Source organism: Felis catus, chromosome C1 (assembly GCF_018350175.1).
Source record: "Felis catus isolate Fca126 chromosome C1, F.catus_Fca126_mat1.0, whole genome shotgun sequence".
Classification (NCBI taxonomy): Eukaryota; Metazoa; Chordata; class Mammalia; order Carnivora; family Felidae; genus Felis; species Felis catus.
Genome location: NC_058375.1, coordinates 203,063,713 through 203,088,827, shown reverse-complemented (window position 1 = coordinate 203,088,827; position 25,115 = coordinate 203,063,713). Strand labels below are relative to the sequence as shown.

General features: G+C 54.4%; 3 protein-coding genes and 1 long non-coding RNA gene across 14 annotated transcripts; 2 read left to right on the top strand and 2 right to left on the bottom strand.

Moving 5' to 3' along the window:
• The first annotated feature begins 31 nt into the window (after positions 1–31).
• ATG9A (autophagy related 9A) lies at positions 32–9,245 on the top strand. 9 transcript variants are annotated; one of them, XM_045034505.1, is made up of 17 exons: positions 32–196; positions 474–541; positions 1,183–1,240; positions 1,638–1,769; positions 1,891–1,934; positions 2,486–2,550; positions 3,355–3,516; positions 3,686–3,827; positions 4,057–4,805; positions 4,890–5,043; positions 5,149–5,328; positions 5,714–5,962; positions 6,174–6,352; positions 6,458–6,575; positions 7,361–7,583; positions 7,774–7,919; positions 8,181–9,245. In XM_045034505.1, the coding sequence occupies exons 4-17, from the start codon at positions 1,667–1,669 to the stop codon at positions 8,184–8,186; spliced, it is 2,520 nt and encodes an 839-aa protein (XP_044890440.1). In that variant the 5' UTR covers positions 32–196; positions 474–541; positions 1,183–1,240; positions 1,638–1,666; the 3' UTR covers positions 8,187–9,245. The 9 variants fall into 9 exon arrangements, with proteins under 9 accessions (XP_044890440.1, XP_003991218.1, XP_006935652.1 ...); XM_003991169.6 differs by lacking the exon at positions 474–541 and having other exon boundaries at positions 1,186–1,240; XM_006935590.5 differs by lacking the exon at positions 474–541.
• Positions 9,246–9,522: 277 nt separating this feature from the next.
• ABCB6 (ATP binding cassette subfamily B member 6) lies at positions 9,523–17,390 on the top strand. Its single transcript, XM_003991168.6, has 19 exons — positions 9,523–10,469; positions 10,780–10,917; positions 11,426–11,612; positions 11,815–11,916; positions 12,089–12,272; positions 13,117–13,238; positions 13,760–13,869; positions 14,067–14,132; positions 14,324–14,449; positions 14,579–14,655; positions 14,744–14,807; positions 14,927–15,012; positions 15,247–15,304; positions 15,521–15,625; positions 16,001–16,175; positions 16,329–16,441; positions 16,685–16,779; positions 16,855–16,923; positions 17,107–17,390. Exons 1-19 carry the CDS (start codon positions 9,921–9,923, stop codon positions 17,216–17,218), a joined length of 2,538 nt encoding a protein of 845 aa, XP_003991217.1. The 5' UTR covers positions 9,523–9,920; the 3' UTR covers positions 17,219–17,390.
• LOC123379283 lies at positions 12,609–15,067 on the bottom strand. Its single transcript, XR_006583554.1, has 2 exons — positions 14,678–15,067; positions 12,609–13,777 (listed from the first exon to the last, which is right to left on the bottom strand). It is a non-coding gene; the product is annotated as an uncharacterized LOC123379283 (long non-coding RNA).
• A 119-nt stretch (positions 17,391–17,509) lies between the features above and the next one.
• Positions 17,510–20,468, bottom strand: ZFAND2B (zinc finger AN1-type containing 2B). 3 transcript variants are annotated; one of them, XM_019838714.2, is made up of 9 exons: positions 20,210–20,468; positions 19,840–19,934; positions 19,472–19,603; positions 19,187–19,338; positions 18,843–18,932; positions 18,707–18,788; positions 18,554–18,621; positions 18,143–18,215; positions 17,510–17,918 (listed from the first exon to the last, which is right to left on the bottom strand). In XM_019838714.2, exons 1-9 carry the CDS (start codon positions 20,262–20,264, stop codon positions 17,874–17,876), a joined length of 792 nt encoding a protein of 263 aa, XP_019694273.2. In that variant the 5' UTR covers positions 20,265–20,468; the 3' UTR covers positions 17,510–17,873. The 3 variants fall into 3 exon arrangements, with proteins under 3 accessions (XP_019694273.2, XP_019694274.2, XP_003991216.2); XM_019838715.2 differs by having other exon boundaries at positions 17,510–17,814; XM_003991167.5 differs by having other exon boundaries at positions 18,707–18,767.
• Positions 20,469–25,115: the final 4,647 nt, after the last annotated feature.

The following is a 25,115-nucleotide window of genomic DNA, read 5'->3' as shown; positions in this document are numbered from 1 at the left end:
TCATTGGTCAGATTGGCTGCGGGTGACAGTGAGTGACAGGCGCCGGGCCTAGCGCTCTGGGTCCGGACGAGCCCAGCGGAGCCGACCGAGCCCCTGGAATCACTCGGGTCACGGTTCCTGGAGTGAAACGCGAGATCGGTTACTGGAATCTCGGGGCCCGGGTTGGGCCTGACCGAGGGTGCCTGCGGAGCCCTAAGTGAGCTCATAGCGGGTAACGGGGGGAAGGGGCTCCGCGGGCTGGGCGGAGGCGCGCAGCCGGAATGTTTTGATGGCGGGGGCGCGCGGACGGGGGCGCGCGCGGGCGGCGGGGCCGCGCGCGAGGTTGTCCGCTGTTGGGAGCCGAGCCCTTGGCCTGGCGCCGGGCGACCCTGGGGCGCACTGGGCTCGGGTCTTGGCTGCTGGGTGTGGGGAGGCAACCCAGCCCACTGGGGCGATCTGCTGTCGGACTGGCTCGATTCTTCCAACATCCGCAGGAACCTCTGAGCCCAGGCCCGGCCAGCCGGGGCTCCATGACCCTGGGTCCACACTGACCTGGTCAGTGGTGAGTTCCCTGAGGGCTTGGTCAGCTCCTTCTGACCCAGGGCTCTCACTAACCCAGGGAATCCCACTGGGGCCAGGCTGGGCCGTGTTCCAGGGCCCCAGGGTCTGCACCGACTGGGTGAGTGCTATCTAAACATGCCTGGCTCCAGGGACCTAGGGAACCCACACTTTGCCCAGGATCTGTGTCTACAGTGACCCAGTCAGGATTTCCTCTCCAGGAACTATGCCTGTCTGCTGGGTGCTGCTAGGGAACCAGGGGAAGGGGGTGATCAGAAAGGTCCTGTTCAGAAAGACCCTATTCTTGGGTTTTGGATTTGGGGCTTTGAGGACTCTGAGAGGCCTGTAGAATATTCTGAGGCCGAAGTGGGGCGATGGAAAAACAGTCTGGAGGGGCTGCCTGACCTCAGGTCTGTACTGATCCAGTCTTTACAGGTTCAACAAGCCACTTCTTGGGATGAGTTGGATGAGTGGCCCTGTATAGTACAACCAGAGGAAGGGCACATAGCCGTAGTGCCTCTTCCCCACTGCAGCCTCCCTGCCCCATGCTTGGCCTCCTCTTAGTTGAAGGTGGGTGGGCAGGGGGGTTGGGTTTCTTTCTGTCCCCAATCCCCACTCTCTGGGGCCTGACACCTTCTCCTCCAGCAGCTGCAGAGCCAGGGCATCAAGGGCTGGATTGGAGCAGACGCTGTCCATGGAGCTGGTAGGGCCATGTGCTTATCTCAACCTTTGTTTACAAAATGCTTCTGAACTTCTAGTCTCTTGGGAGACCCGGGTTTCTCCTGGAGGGCAGAGGGAAGTCCCCTTATCTCCACTGAATAGAAGATGAAACAGCCCCTGCCCTCCAGCAAAGGGGCAGAGCCTGGCTTCAGACCGGCAAGACCTCAGTAGACACTCAGTAGAGGCTCTGGGAATGACTGACCTCCCAGGCCCTGAGCTTGCTGCTCTCCTTTGGTAACTACTCCTCTGCCTTTAAGCCAAGAAGACTGGTAGTGGAGACCAAGCCCAAGGATTCTTTCTCACTCTTTCTGGTCTACTAGGCAGGACAGGAGACAAGCAGCACCAAAGTCTGAACCTGGATCTCTTTTCATTACCGGCAGGTGGACAAAGTGGACAGGGGGCGGTGGTGATGGCGCAGTTTGACACCGAATACCAGCGCCTTGAGGCCTCCTACAGTGATTCGCCCCCTGGGGAGGAGGACCTATTGGTGCACGTCCCTGAGGGGAGTAAATGTGAGTGCTTGGAAACAACAAGGGCGCCAGGGCATGGGGAGAGAGTTGGTGGAGGAACACGGAGGGAACAAGAGGCTCATGTTCCTTCGAGGCTCTGACATCTCTGCTCCTATGCCCACAGCACCTTGGCACCACATCGAAAACCTTGACCTCTTCTTCTCTCGAATATCCTTTGTGTCTCTGTGTTGGAGCTCTGGGAACTTTATCCCCTCCCTAAGCCAGGCCCCTCATGGGAAGTTGGGGTGGGTCTGATTCTAGTCTCTGGAAGGGAGGTGGAAGTTTTCTTAACACTGAAAGAGGCTGAGGAAATAACGATTGTTATAGATAATGATACCCCAGGTTTACCAAGAACTACATGCCTTTCACTTTGTGGTGTCAGTTTATAAGGAACCTCTTTAAAGGTGATCTTTCTTTTTGATGGGACGCTAATAACTCTAATAATATCTTTTGACTTATTCTGTGTCAGCTCTGTGTTAAATACTTTACGCATACTGTTTCATATCTAATAGTTCTATGAGACAGGTGCTATAAGACAGGTGCTATTATCTATGAGACAGGTACCACCGCAGACAAAAGTTTAGAGAGGGTAAGTAATTTTGGCCAAAGTCACACAGCTTGAAAGTCATGGAGCCAGGAGTTAAGTTCAGGTATGTGACACCAAAGTCTGTGCTCTTAACTGCTGTCTCTATCAACCACATTTTTCTTGACAATTCTACGTTTATAATCTACACCAGAAGAATGGCTTCACTTGCATGCTCATCGGGGAGATCTTTGAGCTCATGTAAGTCTAAGAAGGGATGGTGATGTGGTGAAGGACTACATGGCAGTCTTTCCTTGAGCTCAGCCCTGGCCATTCCTGCCAAGGCGGCTCAGTCCTAGACTCAAAACTCTGCAGACTCTCAGAATTCAGGGACTGGGTGTGGCACCAAAATTTCCAATCTCATTTTTTTTTTCAATCTCCCCTTTAAGGAATGCTTTCCAAGTCCTATCTCTTCCATGAAGAGAACTCAGACTTGATCATTTCATTAGAGCTCCAATGGAATGGGCATAGTTCAGTCTGGAGGTCTTAGAGATGCCTGGCACTTACTTAAGAAAAGTCTGTTGTTCTGCTTTGGTTAACAGCTTTAGAAGGCAAAGAGCTTTCTAAAAGGGAGGAGCCATATGGTTTTGCCAAAGGGAATGGGATTGGGAAACCTTCCTTCCATAAGAAAAGACTGTAAACCCCCTAAGGGCTTCTAAATACTATCTCAAAAGGAAATCAGGGATTGGGAAGAAGAAACCACAATCAGAAGATCTTTGAGAGTCTAGTAAGTGGTGGCAGAGATTACTACTGGTGAGAAAAGCCGGCTGATTGTGTGACGCCCTGAGGCTAAAAGGAAAAAGTAGTAGCTGGTTTGGGTCTTAGAAGGTCCCTGGGGCTGAGCAGTAAGGAGAGCCCCCTGGGAGTTCTCCAGCGCCTGCGTGTCCCTAGAGGCTGTTGTCTATAATCTCCTTCTGCTGCTTCCAGACTCTTCTCTTCCCCCACACTGTTTTCACTGGTGCTTCTCTGACTCCTGGACTCTGGCCCCTCTTCCCAACTCCCCAGGCAGTTCCTCTTTGTGGTTGCCTTCACCACCTTCCTGGTTAGCTGTGTGGATTATGACATCCTATTTGCCAACAAGATGGTGAACCATAGTCTTCACCCTACCGAGCCTGTCAAGGTCACTCTGCCAGATGCCTTTTTGCCTGCCCAGGTCTGTAGTGCAAGGTAAGGGCTGCAGAGTTCTGCTAACAGGTGGGGAATGGAATGGAATGTGAGGTAGTCACACATCCCCTAGAACACAGACTCGGCCTCGCCACATCCTTCAGGATAGCATCGTGTCTCCCAAGACTCCGCAAGGGCCACCCCTCCTTCCTTCCTTTTTCCTCCCCACTAGGATTCAGGAAAATGGCTCCCTTATCACCATCCTGGTCATCGCTGCTGTATTCTGGATCCATCGGCTTATCAAGTTCATCTATAACATTTGCTGCTACTGGGAGATCCACTCCTTCTACCTGCATGCTCTGCGTATCCCCATGGTGAGACTGGGAAGTTGAGCGGTTAGCACCACAGCCCAAGATGGCTTCTGTGGCTAGGGAAGGGTGGGGTGTATTCCTGGGCCTCGGGCATCCTCATCCATCACTGGTAGGTCAGGGAGTGTCTGCTTAAAGGCTCCGCGCGGCTAAGCATAGGACCTCACGGCTAATGCGGGGAAGGAGTCGGGGCAACAGCCCACCTTCCCTGCCTTGTCTCTCTCCCACCCTACAGTCTGCCCTTCCATACTGCACGTGGCAGGAAGTGCAGGCCCGAATCGTGCAGACCCAGAAAGAGCACCAGATCTGCATCCACAAGCGCGAGCTGACAGAGCTGGACATCTACCATCGCATCCTCCGTTTCCAGAACTACATGGTCGCGCTGGTTAACAAATCCCTCCTGCCTCTGCGCTTCCGCCTGCCCGGCCTTGGGGAGGCCGTCTTCTTCACCCGTGGCCTCAAGTACAACTTCGAGCTGATCCTCTTCTGGGGACCCGGCTCTCTGTTTCTCAATGAATGGAGCCTCAAGGCTGAGTACAAACGTGGGGGGCAACGGCTAGAGCTGGCCCAGCGCCTCAGCAACCGCATCCTGTGGATCGGCATCGCCAACTTCCTGCTGTGCCCCCTTATCCTCATCTGGCAGATCCTGTACGCCTTCTTCAGCTACGCCGAGGTGCTGAAGCGGGAGCCCGGGGCCCTGGGAGCACGTTGCTGGTCACTCTACGGCCGCTGCTACCTCCGCCACTTCAACGAGTTGGAGCACGAGCTGCAGTCCCGCCTCAACCGAGGCTACAAGCCCGCCTCCAAGTACATGAATTGCTTCTTGTCACCTCTGCTGACGCTGCTGGCCAAGAACGGCGCCTTCTTCGCTGGCTCCATCCTGGCCGTGCTTATTGCCCTCACCATCTACGACGAAGATGTGCTGGCTGTGGAACACGTCCTCACCACCGTCACACTCCTGGGGGTCACCGTGACCGTGTGCAGGTGGGCCAGGGGCAGCAGGCGGGAGCAAGCAGGCTAGCGTTCCTGGGAAAGGCTTGCCTCTCACGGGGACCCTGATCCCCCTAGGTCCTTTATCCCGGACCAGCACATGGTGTTCTGCCCTGAGCAGCTGCTCCGCGTGATCCTCGCTCACATCCACTACATGCCTGACCACTGGCAGGGTAATGCCCACCGCTCGCAGACCCGGGACGAGTTTGCCCAGCTCTTCCAGTACAAGGCAGTGAGTGGAGTTGGAGTTAGGGCCTGCTAGAGACTGGCTAATAGCTCGGTGGTAAGGGTTGGGATCCCTCCTCCTCTCTTATGATCTGGGTCCCCTCCCTTTTAGGTGTTCATCTTGGAGGAATTACTGAGCCCCATTGTCACACCCCTGATCCTCATCTTCTGCCTGCGTCCACGGGCCCTGGAGATTATAGACTTCTTCCGCAATTTCACCGTAGAGGTCGTTGGTGTTGGAGATACCTGCTCCTTTGCTCAGATGGATGTTCGCCAGCATGGGCATCCCCAGGTACCGGGAGAGGACGGGCAGGTGGCCAGAGGCGATGCCGGCATTGTCTTTGGGCAAACTGAGCCAACGAATCACCACAAAAAGGCAGCCCTGCCTCTGGGCAGCCACGTGCCAGGGCGCACACTGCTTGGTAAACCGGAGCTAGGGCTGGATTTTAGCCTTCAACTTGCACCTTTGGCCACGTTCCCTTGAGAAAGGCACAAACCGAGCAACTAGTCCAGCACGCGACGACTACTCCTGGGGTGGGGCACCGGGGCCCCTGGACAAGATACAGCAGCGCGTTGTGGTCCGTCCTCCAGGGGCACAGCCTCCCCTCTAGCAGGAAAGGTACAAAAAGGGTTCCTGTCAGAGGACAGTCCTGCTCACTGTAGCCTCCCTTGTGCAGTGGCTGTCCGGTGGGCAGACAGAGGCCTCAGTGTACCAGCAAGCTGAGGATGGGAAGACAGAGTTGTCCCTCATGCACTTTGCCATCACCAACCCCGGCTGGCAGCCACCACGTGAGAGCACGGCCTTCCTCGGCTTCCTCAAAGAGCAGGTTCAGCGGGACGGAGCAGCAGCTGGCCTTGCCCAAGGGGGTCTGCTCCCTGAAAATGCTCTCTTTACGTCCATCCAGTCCTTACAATCTGAGTCTGAGGTGTGTTCCTGGGGCCTGGGCGGTGATGGGCAGCGTGTGCTCCAGGTGCTGGGAGTTGAGGACTGGACGTGGGGTGGAAGGGCCTACCTACCCTATTGGTTTCCTTCTGTCTGTTAAGTCTATTCCACTGAGTCCTGACACCCGGGATACTGGGGGACCCCGCAGCCTCCCTCCTGCCCTGGGAAGTCTACCCACCCATTTTCTTTCACAGCCACTGAGCCTTATTGCAAATGTGGTAGCCGGCTCCTCCTGCCGGGGCCCCCCCCTGCCCAGAGACCTTCAAGGCTCCAGGCACAGGGCTGAGGTCGCCTCTGCCCTGCGCTCCTTCTCCCCTCTGCACCCGGGTCAGGTCCCCACGGGCCGAGCCCCCAGCACCATGACAGGCTCTGGGTGAGTAGAGGTGGGCCGCGATGGGAGGACTTGGGAATAGACGCCAGCAACTTCTGTGGGTCAGAAATGTTGACGGCTGCTGTCTGTCTGTGCTGGGAGGGACAGGGTGGATGCCAGGACAGCCAGCTCCGGGAGCAGCGTGTGGGAAGGACAGCTGCAGAGCCTGGTGCTGTCGGAATACGCGTCCACCGAGATGAGCCTGCATGCCCTCTATATGCACCAGGTGAGTGGGCAGGAAGGGGCCGAGCCATGGGATCCAGGTGGCCGCTGAAAAAGAGAGGGTTTGGGGTGTGGAAAAGCAAGACCTGGGCTCAGAACCCTTCTCTGCCTTTTACCCACTCTGTAATCTCCATTCCCGCATATACCCTTTTACTATCCTTTTTAGCCAGGCTTACTTTCATCCAGCGCCTTTACCCGTTTGTTTCCCTTGCCAAGAATCCACTTCCCTGAGATATGCGTATGGCTCCCCCGTTCTCTTTATTCACGTATCTGTTCTTACCTCCTCTGTGAGACCATTTCTGGCCACCCTGACTAAAAGCCTCCCTTGGCCACCCTCCTAAATCTTCCTGCTCTGTTTTTCTCCATAGCTTCTATCTGACATATTGTATTTTTCCCCCTCTTTATTTTATTGTCTATAACCCCACCCCATCCCCCAGTATATAAGCCATACAGGGCTGGGATTTTTGTCTATTTTGTTCACCGCTGTAGTCCCAGCACCTAAAAAAGTGCCTGGCACTTAGATGCGCAACCCATCTGTTCTTCACTTACATGACTACACAAAGTGAGGGTCATTACAGCTCTTACATTACACACAGATTTGTTCCAGGGACCTGCGGAGAATTTAACCTGTAAGATGTCATATGTGTGGTAACACACTGTTAACATGATGGTTACTCTGGGTTAGTGATTCTGGGTGGGGTGGTAAAAATGGGAACTGGGGGATACCATGGTGGGGGGCAGCTGTTTCAGACATCCTGTCCCCAACTAATGAGCCCCCCCACTTTTCAGCTCCACAAGCAGCAGGCCCAGGCCGAACCCGAGCGGCACGTGTGGCACCGCCGGGAGAGCGATGAGAGTGGGGAGAGTGCCCCTGAAGAGGGGGGAGAGGGCTCCCGGGCCCCCCAGCCTATCCCCCGCTCTGCCAGCTATCCCTGTGCTACACCCCGGCCTGGAGCACCTGAGACCACCGCCCTGCAGGGGGGCTTCCAGAGGCGTTACGGGGGCATCACAGGTATCCAATGGCGGTTCAGGAGATCACAGAGCCTTGGGGGAAGGGTGGCTCTTTCCGAAGCCTCTTGGGGAGGAAAGAGGTCAGAGCAATCAGGCCCAAAGAGACTAACCCTCACCTCCACCCCGCATAGAACCTTTCTCCACATTTCTGTTTGGGTTAATTCTAAGGGTATGTTTACTTTTGTCTCTAGATCCTGGCACAGTACCCCGGGCTCCCTCTCACTTCTCTCGGCTGCCCCTTGGAGGGTGGGCTGAAGATGGACAGTCAGCATCAAGGCACCCAGAGCCTGTGCCCGAGGAGGGCTCGGAGGACGAGCTTCCCCCACAGGTGCACAAGGTAAGGGCTCCAGGACCCGAGAACAACTACCAGAAGTAGTAACTTCCAGGCTGAGGTCCAAGTCCCATGTGAGAGAAGGCAGCCCTCTCGTACAGAGATGCTGCTTCTCCCCTCCAACATACACTCCCGTTTTCTTCCCTCACCTACTCTGAAATCAATTTCTGAGGGAATCAAGCTTTCCTTTTCCTTTATCTCTAGGCTTTATTTGGGTCAGCAGCTAGCTAAAGACTATATCCACTACTAACCCTTTTCTCTCCACAGGTGTAGGCAAGGCTGAGGAAGGTCCCTATGTCCCAGGATGGAGGCCACTGTTGCCCTGCCATCCCATCCTCCCGCCACGGAGGGCTTCTCTGAGTGTCGCCCGGCTCCACGTGTGTGGTGTTTGTGTGTCCGTGCCCGGCCAAGGGAGGTGCCAACGCTGGGCTTGCCACAGCCCCAGGAGAGAAATTGGGGGCCTAGGAACCAAGGCACACAGGACTCTAGCCTCATTCCCAGGACCCCCCCCCCCCCTTGGCTCAGAGTGTGGTGCTAGAAACTGGTCCCCAGCCCAGCCCCAGTACTGCCACCTTCGCACCTGCCCCTGCAAGTCTCCAGAGGACTGCCCATCACAGAAGCTGCCAAGCAGGGAGCACCTGTGCCAACTGTGGAGTGGGGAGGTTGGGTCTGGACCCTCAACGTCTGCAGCCTCCCTCCCTCCACCCTGAACAGATGAGCAGCTCAGGCTGTGGCCCTTACCTCACCCCCACTTCTCTCCCAGTGCTGCAGCCTGCTCACTTCTCTCCTGCTTCCCGCACATTACTGGCGTGTATGCCGCTTGCTCCCGTTCTGTTCAGCTTTTGCTTTGCACTGGTGTGGAGGCCCTAGCTCCCAGCTCCCCTCATGCTATCTTTTGACACTAAGAAGGAAGGTTTCTAAATTGCAGGAGCAGGATAGAAATTATTTGCTGCCCTCTCCCACTTTTAGGATGGGCCCCTGGGAGACTGAGGCCATCCTGGCCCCCATTGCTGCTTATTGTACCCCTTTACCGCCTGCACTTGGGACGGACTGGGCTGGAGTGTGCCCTTGGCTGTCTACCTCCCAGCAAGAGAGCTCTGGCCTGTCTCCCGCTGACCCCTAGAGGGGGATGGAGGCGCGACAGGAGGCCTTCGCCCTAGGCTTTGAGCTGCCGCGTTGCATGCTGGGATTCAGCTCCTACTCTCCGCCCCGCGCCGCGCCCAGGTCTGGTCCGCTGCGGGTGTGGTGAACCGCGCTGCCTGAGCTCGCAGCGGAAGGAGTAGGAACTGTGTACAGCTTGATAACCCTTAATAAAAAAAAAAGGGACTTTGACCAGGTCTTGGCTTGTTTTCTCGCGCGGCTAGGATTCTGAGAACGAGTGGGTTGCGTCTGATCCCCCAGGTGGCTGGGGCCCTATAGGAAAGCTGGCCTATGTCGTCACTCAGCTAAACCGAGCCAGCGTGGTAGCAAAAGTGCCATTTCCTAGCCATGGTTCCGCGGAGGTCAAGGTCTCCCGCTGGACGTGCGGTCAGATTTCGCGCCCTGCGCACGTGACCAGCCCGACTCCGCCCCTGTATTTTGCCTTTCCCGCGTGCACCTTAACTCCCGGCCCCTTCGGGGAGCTTGGCCAATGGGGACCCTAGGTAGGGGCTGAGGCCGCCCCCCCGGTGGGCAGGGCTGCTGCGCCAGAGCCGCTCCAGTCAGATGCTCAACATTCCTTTGGGCCCGGACTTGGCAGGAGGGTCCTGCCTGGGCTGCGAGCGAGGGGCGGACGGACTGCCGAAGACGGCGTACGTGCCCTGCGTGAGTGCGTGTCGGCGGCGCGTGCGCGAAGAGAGTGGGTAGTGTGGCCGGACCCACGTGTGTCCCTGCCCGAGAGGCCCGCGGCTTGGCGCCCCTTGTCTCCATGACCCGAGACACCCTGGCATTCGCGTCCCGCCCTGAGCAGCCGGTCCCGTTCTCCCTTCCCGCAGTCCCCGCAGCCTCGGCCGGCGGCCACGCATTACCATGGTGACTGTGGGCAATTACTGCGAGGCCGAAGGGCCCGTGGGTCCGGTCTGGGAGAAGGGTGGCCTTAGTCCCTGCTTCTTCTTCACGGTTGTGCCCTCGATACTGATGGCCCTGGGGGCTCTGGCCTTGGTGCTAGCCCTTACCTGCAAGCGTCGGGAGTGGCCAGCTGGCTCCCGTGAGCTGTCTTGGAGCGCCGGCCCCCTTGTCCTTCCTTATGGGCTGCAGCTACTTCTGGCTACACTCCAGGTGACGCTGCCCCTAGCTACCCTGGTTGGCCGGGTGGGCACTACTGGGGGAGCCCCGCTGCCAGGCTACCTACTGCTGGCTTCCATATTTGGGACTCTGGCCAGCGCCTGTGGCCTGGGGCTGCTGGTGGTGGAACGCAATCAGGCCTGGCAAAGGCTAGCAATGGGCATCTGGATCGAGTTCAGGCACAGCTTGGGTCTCCTGCTCCTCTGGACTGTGGCGTTTGCAGCTGAGAACTTGGCCCTTGTGTCTTGGAACAGCCCACAGTGGTGGTGGGCAAGGGCAGACTTGAGCCAGAAGGTAAGGGACTTTCTGGGGAATGGAGAATCATGAGTGGCAAGGGCTGGGGAGAAAGACAGAATGTCTAGTCACACTGGCTCCACACTTTGGGATGCCTCTAAGGGAAAAAGGAGGAGGCCTGCTTGGCAGGTTGCTGATAGCCAGCTGGTGGGGTGTGTCTGTGCTGAGTCACTCTACATTTTTTTAAAGCCTGTTTGATGCTGGGCCCCTGAGCTGGGTGTGTGCCCTGCCCCATTCCCTAGCCCTGTTCTAAGTGGTAACAATGGCATTTTGGCCTTCCTTGATGCTCTCCCTACGCGTTTCATTCTAGGTCCAATTTAGCCTATGGGTGCTGCGGTATGTGGTCTCTGGAGGGCTTTTTATCCTGGGACTCTGGGCCCCTGGACTTCGTCCCCAGTCCTACGCCTTGAAGGTTAATGAAGAAGATCAAGATGTAGAGAGGTCCCAGGTACACCTGAATTTCTGAACCTTAGGGCCTGTCTTAATTTCATTGCCTGTCATCCTTTTTTGCCACCATAATACTTCTTTCTCAAATCTCAGTTTATGCCACACGAGGCTTTCTGACCTCATCAGGAATCATTTGGGGTCTAAGATAACTGGAAGCTGCAGTCCCATACATTTTCCCTAGAGGGGTTTGGCTAGGGTACTTCCTTTTTTTTTTTTTTTTTTTTTTTATTAATGTTGACTTATTTATTTTGAGAGAGTGTGTGTGCGAATGGGGAAGGAGCAGAGAGAGAGAGAGAGAGAGAGAGAGAGAGAGAGAATCCTAAGCAGGCTCCAGGCTCTGTGCTGTGAGTACAGAGCCCAATGTGGGGTTTGATCTTATGAACTGTGAGATCATGACCTGAGCCGAAATCAAGAATCTAGTCACTTAACCGACTGAGCCACTCAGGTGCCTCTAGGGCACTTCTCTCTGATTTCTGAGCTCTCCTCCCCTATGTGTTTTACATTCCTAGGTTCAGTCAACAGAGGAAGCACCAGGCTCTACCTGGCGAGACCTTGGCAGGAAGCTCCGCCTACTGAGTGGCTACCTGTGGCCTCGAGGGAGTCCAGCTCTGCAGCTTGTTGTGCTCATCTGCCTGGGACTCATGGGATTGGAACGGGGGCTGAACGTATTGGTCCCCATCTTCTACAGGAACATAGGTGAGGGGGGAAGGAGTGCCAGCTCAGCTCTTTCTCGTCCTTTATTCGGCCTGGTGAGGGGTGGGGGCCCAAACTTAGGAAGGTGGGACAGTGTTAGGAGCTGGATAATCAGAAAGAGGCTGTGGCTGGTGCCCGGATCGGTTTCTTCTGAAGAGTGTCCTGGGGGCCATAAGTGGTCTCTGACTTATTTTCTCCACCATAGTGAACTTGTTGACTGAGAAGGCACCTTGGAGTTCCCTGGCCTGGACTGTTATCACCTATGTCTTCCTCAAGTTCCTCCAGGGCGGTGGCACTGGCAGCACAGGTATGAGGGATTCTGCTATCCCCCTGGCTGGTATTGGTCCCTCCCTGCCTTCCTCCCCCAAGCATCCCTCCCCTGGCCCCTTGGGGTTCTCAGACTTTTCATGTCTGGGTACTGGGCCGTTGTCCTTTGGCCCCTAAGCTCTACTGAGGCCTCCTCCCCTGGCTCCCCCCAGGCTTTGTGAGCAACTTGCGCACGTTCCTGTGGATCCGGGTGCAGCAGTTCACATCGCGGCAGGTGCAGCTGCGCCTCTTCTCCCACCTGCATGAGCTCTCGCTGCGCTGGCACCTGGGGCGCCGAACGGGGGAAGTGCTACGGATTGTAGACCGGGGCACGTCCAGCGTCACAGGGCTGCTCAGGTGCCAGGCCAGTGGACATGGAGTGTGGGAGGGTGGGGCTGGAGACACAGGAATGAAGGGGCTGCCCAGAGAAAGCACCCAGCTTCAGCTGCCTCTCCATCCTTTTTCTTTGTTTAACTTCAAGATTAGCATGCACCTGCTCTCATAATAAGACAAATAAAATGGAGCAAATATCTTACGTAATATCTTATAAATTTTACTTCTCCAAAGGTTCCCACTCCATCTAGTATGTTGAGTTCTGCTTTTTACGTGTTCACACGTATATGTGGAGACTCACAGCACTAATATGATATTGGGGAGGGTTCTCATAAAACAAGCAGTATCATGACATAGGTATCATTCTTAGAGTTGCTTTATTAATAAGACATTAGGGAGATATATTCTTACTATGCATGAAGCTCCCTCTCATTCATTCTAATTGACATGGCATTCTGTGCTTGGGGCAGGTACAGTTTACTTAGCCACCCACCTCTTGAGGGTTAGTTAGCTTGATTCTGGTCTGTTGCTATTGAAAAACAAAACACTAGGGTGCCTGGGTGGCTTGGTTGGTTGAGCATCTGACTTTGTTCGGGTCATGATAACTAGGTTCGTGAGTTTGAGCCCCACGTCGGACTTTGCACTGATAGTGCGAAGCCTGCTTTGAATTCTCTGTCTCCCTCTCCCTCTGCCCCGTCCCGACTCATGCACGAATGTGCGCGCGTGCACTCTCTCTCTCTCTGTCTCGAAGACAAATAAACGTTTAAAAGAAAAAAGAGAAAGAAAACACCACGCTGAAATTCCTGGAGGCAGAGTTGCTGGCTCTAAGCCCCTAAACCTTTCTTTGTCGCTTGACTTGCCCTCCTAGCTACCTGGTGTTCAACGTCCTCCCCACCCTGGCTGACATCACCATTGGCATCATCTACTTCAGCATGTTCTTCAACGCCTGGTTTGGCCTCATTGTGTTCCTGTGCATGAGTCTTTACCTCAGTGAGTGCTGCTTGGTGAAGGCGTCTCCCGGAACTATGCCAGGGACTCCCTTGGGCATGAGTCCCGCCCCCACTCAGGTGGCCCACCATGGGGAGGTTGTAGATCAGTGGACTTGAATAAGCTCCTGCTGCTCCCCAACATGATGGGTTGGCCTCCTCCTCTGCCAGGGGAACCTTAGCTCAGCCTGGATGGAGGGCCAGGGAAGGGCATCCTGGTCACATTAGGGGCCTGCTGTGGGTACAGGGCAAGGAGAAACCTCATTTGTGTAACCAGATGCAGCTTGCCTTCACTTGGTCACCAATGAAGCATTTTCACACGCAAGGCTTTGCACAGGCTGCAAAGGTGTCTCTGTCACAGCCCCTTCCCTCAGGGAGCTTAGTGCTCTTTCCCTTTGGGAATCTGGGTCCCTGGCCTGTAGTACAGGGTTCACGTGTATGTGGCAGATAGCAGACATCCTCTTGTGGTCTCTGGTTTGGGGTGATGTCTTGATCGCTTCTCCCTCTTCCTCCTGTCCCTCGCAGTCCTGACCATTGTGGTCACTGAGTGGAGAACAAAGTTTCGACGTGCTATGAACCTACAGGAAAATGCCACCCGGGCACGAGCCGTGGACTCTTTACTAAACTTTGAGACGGTAATGAAGGCCTCGGTGGCAGTAGCGTGAGGCACAGTGGCTGGTGGAGCAGCGTGTCTGGGACCGGCGGGGCTGCTAGGGAGCTGGGGGGGGGGGTGCTGTTCAAAATGAGGAAGGGGGGATTGGGGACCTGGAGGAAATAACCCAGGTGTAAATGCTGCAGCCACGTCTTAACAACCGTGGTTTGAATTCATCAGGTGAAGTATTATAACGCGGAAGGTTACGAAGTGGACCGCTATCGAGAAGCCATTATCAACTATCAGGTGAGGATGCTAGTTTGAGGCCTGCCGAGAGCAATGGCCTAGCCTCGCGGAATTGCCAGGGCCAAGAGGAGTACGGTTCTGGCTGAAAATTTGAGGTTGAAGATGCCTGGGCCCAGGTTTGGATTTGGTGAGAGTGTATATGTGACATCCTCCCCCACCCGGCTAACCCCTGCCCCGTATTATTGCCCCAGGATTTGGAGTGGAAGTCAAATGCTTCACTGGTTTTACTAAATCAGACCCAGAATCTGGTGATTGGACTTGGGCTCCTTGCTGGCTCCCTGCTTTGCGCGTACTTTGTCAGTGAGCAGAAGCTACAGGTCAGAGAATTGTGCTGGGGACAGGGCAGAGGGCCTATGTCTGGGCCCCCAGGTTCCTGGGTGGGAAGCGGGAAGGTGACAGCCTGAAGGCCTTCTGTGACTCTGCACTTCTCTGTGGATCTTCACAAGGTTGGGGACTTTGTGCTGTTTGGCACCTACATCATCCAGCTGTACATGCCCCTCAACTGGTTTGGCACCTACTACAGGTAACTGATCTCCCACCCTCACCTGTTGAGGATGCACAGTTCTTTCCCCAGCTCCTCAGAGGAGCCCCAGCCAGCACTGTTTTTGCAGGATGATCCAGACAAACTTCATCGACATGGAGAACATGTTCGACCTGCTGAAAGAGAAGGCAGAAGTGAGTGAAGCGGGGGGGTTGGGAGGGGTGTGTGGGGAAGTGGGAGCCCACATGGTGTTCCTGGTGTCTGGAGAGTACCAGATCTGTAATGGCAACATGCCTGGGTCCCACTCTCCCAGGTGAAGGACCTTCCTGGAGCAGGGCCCCTGCGTTTCCAGAAGGGCCAGATAGAATTTGAGAATGTGCACTTCAGCTATACCAGTGGGTGAGCCCCCCTTTTGCCATCTCACAGCCCCCTTTCCCACCGTCCATATGCAATCTTGCCCCCATTCCCCACCCTCCCCATCCCCACCCCCACGCCATCCCTGCTTCTCAGCCCACCACTGCCTAGAAAGAGAGCCTGAGCAGGGGAGGGGCAGGGCCCGGTAGCAGCTCTGCTGATGGAAGGGGGCACTGGGAGTGCAGCAGGCCTGCTGACCATGCCCACCCTTCCTTGCAGGCGAGAAACCCTACAGGATGTGTCCTTCACTGTCATGCCTGGACAGACACTGGCCCTGGTGAGAGGAGACCCAGCCCCTTGGCCCAGACTCCTTGAGTTTCCCTATTGCGGTGCTCATGGAAATTTGTGACCCAGGCTGTGGAGTCAGAATCCTGTCACAGTGGCCCACAGGATTGAATGTAGCAGCCTCCACGGACATTGGTGGCTTCTTGGAGAGCAAGCCTTAAAAGCCAGTGGGCCTGAAAATATTTTCCTTCTGTTTCCAATGCAACAGGTGGGCCCATCTGGAGCAGGGAAGAGCACAGTATTGCGCCTGCTGTTCCGCTTCTATGACCTCAGCTCTGGCTGCATCCGAATAGATGGGCAGGACATTTCCCAGGTAAGGTTGCTCGGGAGGAGTTTGTGATTTAGGGGCCTGTGTGTGAAAGAATAGCATCCTGTGAAGTGCTGGCCACTCTCCAGGGAGAGAAGGAGATGTCACCCCTGCAGAAAGCTGCAGCAAGAGACCTCAGCCTTCTTGGCATTCCGTGGCCTATCCAAGTGAAGTAGTCATGAGCATAAAAAGCGTATTTTCTCTTTGTAGACAGGGAAACAGACTCGGGAAGGTCGAGTGATTTGCCCCCACAGCTAGAATTATTCGGGGGGCTGGTGACAGGGTTCCTGTACCTCATCCCATGTGCTTCCCTCCAGTCCGTCCTATCTCCCGGGCCTGGGGCAGTCTCACAGGCTGAGACATATGGTCTCTTGGCCCCAGGTGACCCAGATCTCCCTCCGGTCTCACATTGGAGTCGTGCCCCAGGACACCGTCCTCTTCAATGACACCGTCGCCAACAATATCCGCTATGGCTGCATCACAGCCGGGGACGAGGAGGTGGTGGCTGCTGCTCAGGCCGCGGGCATCCATGACACCATCCTGGCTTTCCCTGAAGGTGAGCTTCCCTGCAGAGTCCGTGCCCTGCCTGATTGAGTCCTGCTGTCCCCCCCCCCCCCCCCCCGACCTCTGTTCGATCCCTTCCTGCCCGTCTGGTCACAGAAACCAAGTTTATTATGTGTGACTTGAGGGAGGTGGGCGATATTCACAGGATATGAGACGCAGGTGGGCGAGCGGGGACTGAAGCTGAGTGGTGGGGAGAAGCAGCGTGTGGCCATTGCTCGCACCATTCTCAAGGCTCCAGACATCATTCTGCTGGACGAGGTGAGAACCCTGGGCAGCCCAGTCTCCTCCTTCCTCCTTTGCCTGTGGCCAGGCCATTCCTGGTGGGCAGTTTTCCCTCACGGATAGATATCATGAATCCCGGCTTCATAAAAACACCTTACGGTTCTCAACTGCAGACAGATTCTTTTTGATTCCTGAGGCCTCCCTCAGCTAGCAGCTGGCATCCTCCTTCCATGGGGATTTGGGGTGGCAGGGGCAGGTTTACACAGATCCTCTCTGTAGGCAACATCGGCGCTGGATACGTCTAATGAGAGGGCCATCCAGGCTTCTCTGGCCAAAGTCTGTGCCAACCGCACCACCATCGTAGTAGCACACAGGTACAGGACCGGGGCAGCAGGCAGCGGGGGGCCCACTCGTGTTGTGTGGTGCATAACCCAGTTCTGATTTCTCAGGCTCTCAACTGTGGTTGATGCCGACCAGATCCTCGTCTTCAAGGATGGCTGCATTGTGGAGAGAGGACGGTAAGGAACACAGCAGGATGAATAAGGCAGGGCCTCTGAATTGGGGGCCCCAGGAAAAGGTGAAATCCCAGGAGTTTCTGAAAGGGTTCTCCCTTGCCAATCGCACTCATCTCTGTGGGCTGCTGGTGAGGACTCTTGGGGTCGAACTGATAGCTGGGACCTACACTTTCCACTTTGCCCCAGGCACGAGGCTCTGTTGTCCCGAGGTGGGGTGTATGCGGAGATGTGGCAGCTGCAGCAGCGGGGACAGGAAGAAGTTTCTGAAGACACCAAATCCCAGACTGAGACACAGTGACAAGAGTTGTGGCCACTTCCCTCCAAGAGGAAAACTCAGAAGGGAATAAGATGTATCCCTTTTCCCAGTATATTTCATGCTGGGGTTGGGGTATGGTGCTACCTATAGTGAGAGCAAAGAACCTTTCAGAAAAGCACTTTTTGGGGAAATAAAAGTGTGGACTATGCCAGGATCCTTGTGACTTTGATGTGGGGTACTGCCGTGGGCCTCTACACTTAAGTCAGGGGAGCATTCTTGACAGGACCCCCCTGGTTTCGGTTGTAGAGGAGAAAGAAACACAGCACTTGGAGGTCTTATTGACTGCCAAGATCCTTTATTCTTTGCAGGCCCCTCCTTGTCCCCTCGGCATGAGGCAGCCCCAGTGTAAGGGGGATTACATGATGCAGGGAGCTGAACGGGGCCTGGCCGGCATTCCCCGAGGCTCAGCCGCCGGATGGTTCTAGCCGCTCTCTCCTATGCAGCTGGAGAGGCCAGCGGGGCCTTCTATGGGCTGGGCTCCACAGCTGTTCCTCCTGACGCTCCCTGGAGGGGGCCTCCGTTTCTTCTCCTTCTCCTCAGTCTTCCAGGCTGCTCCCAGCCTCCTCTCCCTCTGTACCCTAGAGGTGTGAGGGCCACAGTCCTCCTCAGCCGAGCCTCCCTCCCCAAGCCCAAGGCCCTAGCACAGGCTGCAGTTGGACGGCTTCAAGGTGCGACTTTGCGCCTGGAGCAAGGAAGAGGGAAGGAAGGGAAGGAAGGGAAGGAAGGGAAGGAAGACAGGGTGCGACGTCAAGGAAATGAGGGACAGTCCTCACTTCAGAGCCCAGCGTGGGCTAGAGTCACACCAAAAACAAAAGGATAACCACCATTCCACACTCTCCACCACTTGAAGAAAGCCCCCCAAACTCCCAACGCAGGACCTCAACTCCCCCCACCCAGTCCTCATACCTGCTGCCGTTGGTATTCTGCCTCACTTGCTGATAGTGCTTGTGCTAAAGCTAAGTCTTCTTCCTCCTGAGAACTGAGAGGGAGGAACAGCTTAAACTAGATGACAATAATATCTGAAACATGAGTGTCTTATCTGTTAGGCATCGCCGTGCTAAGCACTTCTGAGTATTATCTCAATCTCCACACAACCCTATAAGTAGGTAGGTATTAGTACTGTTCCATTTTAGAGGAAACTAAGAACCTTATAACCTTATAGGTTAAAAGAACTTGTCAGAGATCATATAGTTAATAAGCTTCATTTTGAGCCCAAGTGCCTAGCCATCATCCTACATGGGGTTGGAGTGGTCCCACGTACCTCCCTCCAGTCTGAGCTTTTGCCCACATCCCATCGTCTTTCACCAGAGTAGGTACCTTGGGACCTGGGGTTTGGTCTCTGCCAGGGACAGTTCTAGGGCTCGTTGCAGAGCCTCATCCTCACTCTGTAAAAAGGAGAGAGACCAGTTGCCTTGGACTTTATTCTCCGTGTGGGTTTCCTTCTGTCCATCCAACCTCCACCCAACTCACCAAGCCGTTCTGCAGAGCAATCACCGGAGGGGCTGTCCGGGATGGAGACTGGGTTGTGGCTCTACGGCAGACATTCAAGAGGCTGAGGTCAGAGATGCAAAGGGGAAAAAGGGAGAGGAGAAACAGGCAGGCCTACCTGCTGGGAGAGGTAGATGAAGGCAATGTCCGACTCGGGCTGGGGATGGTGCTTGTAGAAGAAGCTTGTGCTCTGGAGATGGCAGCAAGTCTGTAGAGAAGAGACACTCTTGGCATGCTTCCAAGGATAGCTTGCAGGCTCCTCCCAGGCCTTACCCAGGAAGTCAGGAGGGGAGTTCCTCCAAACAGTCTAGAAAAATAGGCACTTGAAAACGAAGCTAAAAGACTCCCCTAGCCAAAGGCAACAGGTTTGAAGCTCCCCAACTTGTAATGAAAGAGGCTGAGTAAGTTCCAAAAGGATGGGGAGATCCTAAAGGCACAAGTACTGGACTTGGTAGCAATTACCCTGCCCGGCTGGTTGGGTGACCCTCCCCAGAGCAATCATGGTCCAGTGGGTGACGGTGCTTGATGCAGAAGTTTCGGCCACAGCGTTCACAGGTCAGTTTCATCATTTCTCGCTGCCGGCAGCCAGAGCGTTCACACTTATTGGTGAAGATCTGAGGTGGAGTGGGAAGGTTTGCCTCTGCTGAGACTCTGACCCCCACCTCTCGAGTCCCATCATAACAGCTGTTCCAGTTTGCAAGCATCCATGGTCCCAGCTAGGTCATGGCTAACCCCTCCAATGCTTACCTTACGTTTTTGCTGTGCTGGATCTGAGCGACAGTCTCGGTCAATATGCTCCCCCACAGCACGGTCAGGGGGCTCCCCTCTGGCCACAGGTACAGGCACATTACAGAGTGGGCATACAGGTACCTGGATATCCTAGAGTTAAGGAGCAGGGTTCAGTCTGTGGCCCGCTCCCAGTCCAACCAAATATCTGGTCCTGAAACAGCCTCCCTGAAAGAACCTGGATATGCCCCCTATAACGCACAAGGAAACAATGTTTGCACCGCTGAGCCTCAAAGCAATAAAGCAGAGGAAAAGAGAGGCAGAGGGATTCCGGAGATGCTGCATGCTTTCTCCACCCGCCCCCTCTCACCCTCAGACCGCCCCCTCACCTTTTGGTAAGCAGACCCACAGTGATGCTGGGCGTAGGCCACATGGTCTGCGCAGAAGATGCCCGAGCAGGCGTCGCACTTCAGCGGCAGAAAATCTGCAAGAAGTGGGTCGGATTGCAGGCCCAGCGAGACCTCGACGTCGTTCCCACTCACTCAAGCCCTCCACTCGGTAAGGAAAACTATACCCGTTTGCAGCAAACTATACCCGTTCCTAGGCTCCATCTCCTTAGCCACGCCCCCTTAGCCACCGCCCCCAACTTCGATCCCCGCCCTCCTCTGACACTTCCAGCCCCGGAGCCCACCCTTCGCCCCACCTTCAGCTCCAAGCCCCTCGGGCCCGGCCCCGCCCCCCGCGCGCTCCGCCCCTCACCCAAGCGCTGACAGCTCGGCTCGGAACAGTGAGCCCCGAGGTCCGGAAACTCCATCGCTGGACCGGGCGGGGCCGGCTGGCCGAAGAAGCGGCGCTGATCGTGTCTAGGGCTCCCGCGCCGGGTCCAGGCCACGACCCCGCACTCTGGGGGGCTCCCAGCCCCGCCCTTTCCTCTCCCCCGCCCAGCCCGAGTTACCGGAGCCTGAGCCCTTCCCGACCAGCGGGGTCCCACTCCTCCCCCGGCGCGCGCGGGCGCACTGACGTCATCGCGCAGGGCGGGCACGTCCCGCGCAGTCTCGGGGCGGCGGGAGGAGCGCCCGTGCAGAGGAGAGCTCCGCCCTTCCCTGCTGGGTGAGGCGAGGGCGTGGCCGCGCGCGGCGCGGGGATCTTGCGCGCCGGTTTTGCTCCCAGTAGAGCGAAAGGACGGGCGAGGACGAGGGTAGATATCTTGGGGAAGGCGGGCTGGGGTAGCTTGGGGTCTTTTACAGTTGGGTCCCTTGCCCGCTTCTCGCTCTCACACTTTCCCCCTCGCCCTTTCGTCCGCTGCCACGGCTGCACTTCCTGTCCACGAGCTGAAGATTCCCATATTTCCTCGAAGTGCAGAATTTTCTCCGGATCTGCGGATCCTTCCTCCAGGTTTAGCTCTGATGCCCTTTGCGTAAGACTTCCCTGACCCTCCCCAGTACCTGCTCTGTGATCTCCCTGGTTCTGTGCTAGCACCCACATCACCTTATTGTAATCAGCTGGTCACACAGGCGCACATAAATGTACGGGGAAATCAGGGACCACGTCTCCCTAGTTCTGGGTCCCTAGCACCCAGCGCAGTGCCTAGAATTGTGTGGTTTTGTTTATGTGGGTTTGATAGTATTTCAAAAATTGTTTTTAGAAGTAAAGTTGTTTTGGGGCGCCTGGGTGGCTCAGTCGGTTGAGCGGCCGACTTCGGCTCAGGTCACGATCTCACGGTCCGTGAGTTCGAGCCCCGCGTCGGGCTCTGTGCTGACAGCTCAGAGCCTGGAGCCTGTTTCAGATTCTGTGTCTCCCTCTCTCTGACCCTCCCCCGTTCATGCTCTGTCTCTCTCTGTCTCAAAAATAAATAAACATTAAAAAAAAATTAAAAAAAGAAGTAAAGTTGTTTTGCTGTAAGAATGAAGTAAGTTGTGTCAGGCTGTCATGGTCTCCTCTGTTCTCACAGGTAAGAACTCAGCCCCTCAGCTGCTGAGGCGCCCCTGGGAGCTTATTAATACAAAACATATGGGCGCCTGGGGGGCTCAGTTGGTTAAGCATCCGATTTCGGATGCTTGATTCTATCTTGATTTTGGCTCAGGTCATGATCTCACGGGTTGATGAGATCAAGCCCCGAGTCAAGCTCTGTGCTGACAGTGCAGAGTCTGCTTGGGATTCTCTTTCTCTCTTTCTCTCTCTCTCTCCCCCTCCCCCTCTGCTCCTACCCAGCTCACTCTCTCTGAAAATAAAAATAAAATAAATTTAAAAAAACAAAAGCTTAATAGGGGCACCTGGGTGGCTCAGGCAGTTAAGTGCCTGACTTCTGCTCAGGTCATGATCTCTCAGTTTGTGAGTTCGAGCCCCACATTGGGCTCTGTGCTGACAGCTCTGAGCCTGGAGCCTGCTTCGGATTCTGTGTCTCCCTCTCTCTCCCTGCCCCTCCCCTGCTCGCATTCTGTCTCTCTTTCAGAAATAAATAAACATTAAAAAATATTTTTTAAAATGAAATAAAAAATTTAAAAAGCTTAATAAAAACATATGAAAAAGCAACTGGATGATATATGCAAAGACATGTCATACAGGGCAAATATATACATTTCAGGAACCCCCAGTCTGGGGTGGACAAGTATCTTTTTAAGTCAAAACCTGAAGGATGAGTGCATGATAGCTAAGTGAAGGCTAAGGGAGAGAGGAGTAGAGTGGAAGGAGATGGTACCCCAGGCAGAGGAATCAGCAGGGACAAAGACCCGGAGATAAGAGAGGGAACGAGGTCTTTACATCAACTTTAAAAAAGCTTGGGGCATCTGGATCTTAGGGTATAAAAAGCAATCTGGAGGGGAAGCTGGAGAGCTAGCAGGGGTCACATTAGCTCAGATAGTGGAGGCCACAGTAGTATTGAGAACTTCAACATAAATATAACAAGAGACTGGGGCGCCTGGGTGGCGCAGTCGGTTAAGCGTCCGACTTCAGCCAGGTCACGATCTCGCGGTCCGTGAGTTCGAGCCCCGCATCGGGCTCTGTGCTGACAGCTCAGAGCCTGGAGCCTGCTTCCGATTCTGTGTCTCCCTCTCTCTCTGCCCCTCCCCCGTTCATGCTCTGTCTCTCTCTGTCCCAAAAATAAATAAACGTTGAAAAAAAATATATAACAAGAGACTACAGATAGCTTTAAGTAGGGGAGGAACATGATCAGGTTTGTATTTGGGGAAGATCACCCTGGCTTCAGAGTGGAGAACAGATCAGAAGAACTAGGAGATCGGAAGAAGGGAGACCAGATAGGATACCAGCTGCTACAATCCAAGCAAGAGATGATGATGGCTTGAACTGGAGTGGGGGCAGTGTTTAGAATTAGAGTTCAGTAAGGAGTTTAGGTATGAGATAGATATTTTTTTTTAAATTTTTTTTTCAACGTTTTTATTTATTTCTGGGACAGAGAGAGACAGAGCATGAACGGGGGAGGGGCAGAGAGAGAGGGAGACACAGAATCGGAAACAGGCTCCAGGCTCTGAGCCATCAGCCCAGAGCCTGACGCGGGGCTCGAACTCCGGGACCGCGAGATCGTGACCTGGCTGAAGTCGGACGCTTAACCGACTGCGCCACCCAGGCGCCCCGAGATAGATATTTTAAAATAAGTAAACTTTCTGGGGTGCATGGTTGGCTTAGTTAAGTGTCCAACTTCGGCTCAGGTCATGAGCTTAAGGTTCATAGGTTTGAGCCCCGCGTTGGGCTCAGTGCTTATGGTGTGGAGCCTGTGTGGAATACTCTCCCTTTCCTTCTCTTTGCTCCTCCCCTACTCGCACATGTGCACAGTCTTTCTCTTTCTCTCAAAAAAATAAAAGTAAGTTTCCAATATGTCACTGAAAGGATAAAATGAAAGGGGGGAATTCTATTTTCCCAGAGCAATTATGAAGTACTTAGAAAAAAACATTTTAAGAAAAATCCCAACCTTATCTGCAGGAAACACCTTGACTTACCTCTATGCAAAAGCTCAGCCAAATGGGGTTAGTGTATGGGGTACACTTTGGCCATTCCTTCAGGGAAATTCTGGCTGTTGCTTCCCTCAACCCACCCTCACACCCTGGGGTGGCTCAGGACAACCATGTTTCTGCCCTCCCAACGATGATTGGTCTGGGGGTAATCATCTGACACATACTAGGTATCTAGGCTTGTGTTGCCCCAAAAGCGTAGCCTGAGATAAGGATCTGGGTGCAGGTGGTTCATGTGGGAGGTAATCCCAGCCAAAGTAGGAGACAGAGACAAGGAAGGAAAGAAAACCAATAGAGAATATTATTGAGGGGCACCTGGGTGACTCAGTCGGTTGAGCATCCAACTTTGGCTCAGGTCATGATCTGGCGGTCTGTGAGTTCGAGCCCCGGGTTGGGCTCTGGTGACAGCTCAGAGCCTGGAGGTTGCTTCAGATTCTGTCCTGTCTCCCTCTCTCTCTCTCTGCCCCTCCCCCACTCTCTGTCTCTCTCTGTCTCTCAAAAATGAATAAATGTTAAAAAAAAAAAAAGGAATGTTACTGAGGGGTGCCTGGGTGGCTCAGTGACTCATGATCTCACGGTTCATGGGTTCAAGACCCACGTCAGACTCGGCACTGGCAGTACGGAGCCTGCTTTGGATTCTCTCTCTCTCCTCTCTCTCTGCCCCTCCCCTACTCACACACAGTCTCTCTCTCTCAAAAATAAATAAACATTAAAAAGAAAAAGAATGTTATTGAGCTGATTACCACTGTGATAATAGGAGCTCAGTTCCACTGGGATATAGAATGCACCTCAGAATTGTCTTTCTAAAGGACAGAAGGCTGGGCGGACTCCTGTCTGCCGTAAGTTGGGGATTGTTGCTGGGGGTGATAACTCTCCCACACCCACTTGGCACAGCCAATCTGCACCTGTGTGTGAGCTGACTGAGCTATGGAGGCTTTGCCCCGGGGGCAGAAATGGTGAGGCTGGGTTTTGAGGTGGGAAGCCAGTCAGGCTTATAGGAACTGTCCCCAGCAGTAGCTGAAGTCATAGATGGACCAAGCAAATGTGGCCCGGGGCACCAGGAGCATCTGCTGTATTTGGCTATACGGCCAATCAGATTCTTTCCCAAGAATTTGGAATTGAGGCCAAGAGAATCAGTATTCATAATATATTAAGCTATAGGATAGCCATCTGTCATACTGACTGGGGGACGGGAGAGGAGTTGCTATCTGCAATCCTCCGTTATCTGCAGTGGGACACAGTGAGCTCCATAAAAAGAGGTTAATCTTGTGGCTCACACATTTGGGCTTAAGTCGTATCATGACCTAAGCCTTTTGCCTCCTCTCAAAGTCTACACCCCGATAAAACTATGGCTAACTGCTATTATTTCATTGATTTCATTTTGTCTGTTTTAAGATAGTTATGAGTCATCCCAGTAGATTCAGGGTATTTCTCAAGGCTTTGTCAGAATCTCTGATCACAGGCTGATGACATTGTGAAGGCTCTTGATGCAGGTGTGCATGTGAGGGCCCTCTGCCATGGGGGTCCAGCTTTTGACGTAGGTCCCTAAGAAAGAACAGTTGTTGAAGAACCTGCCATTTGTGAACTCCAGAACGCCGTATCTGTGAAATCCACCATCAGTTCTGTTAGATTGAAACTTACAAAATTGCTAATATTTGACTATTTTTTTTTAACTTAAAATGTTTCCATATGATTTAATC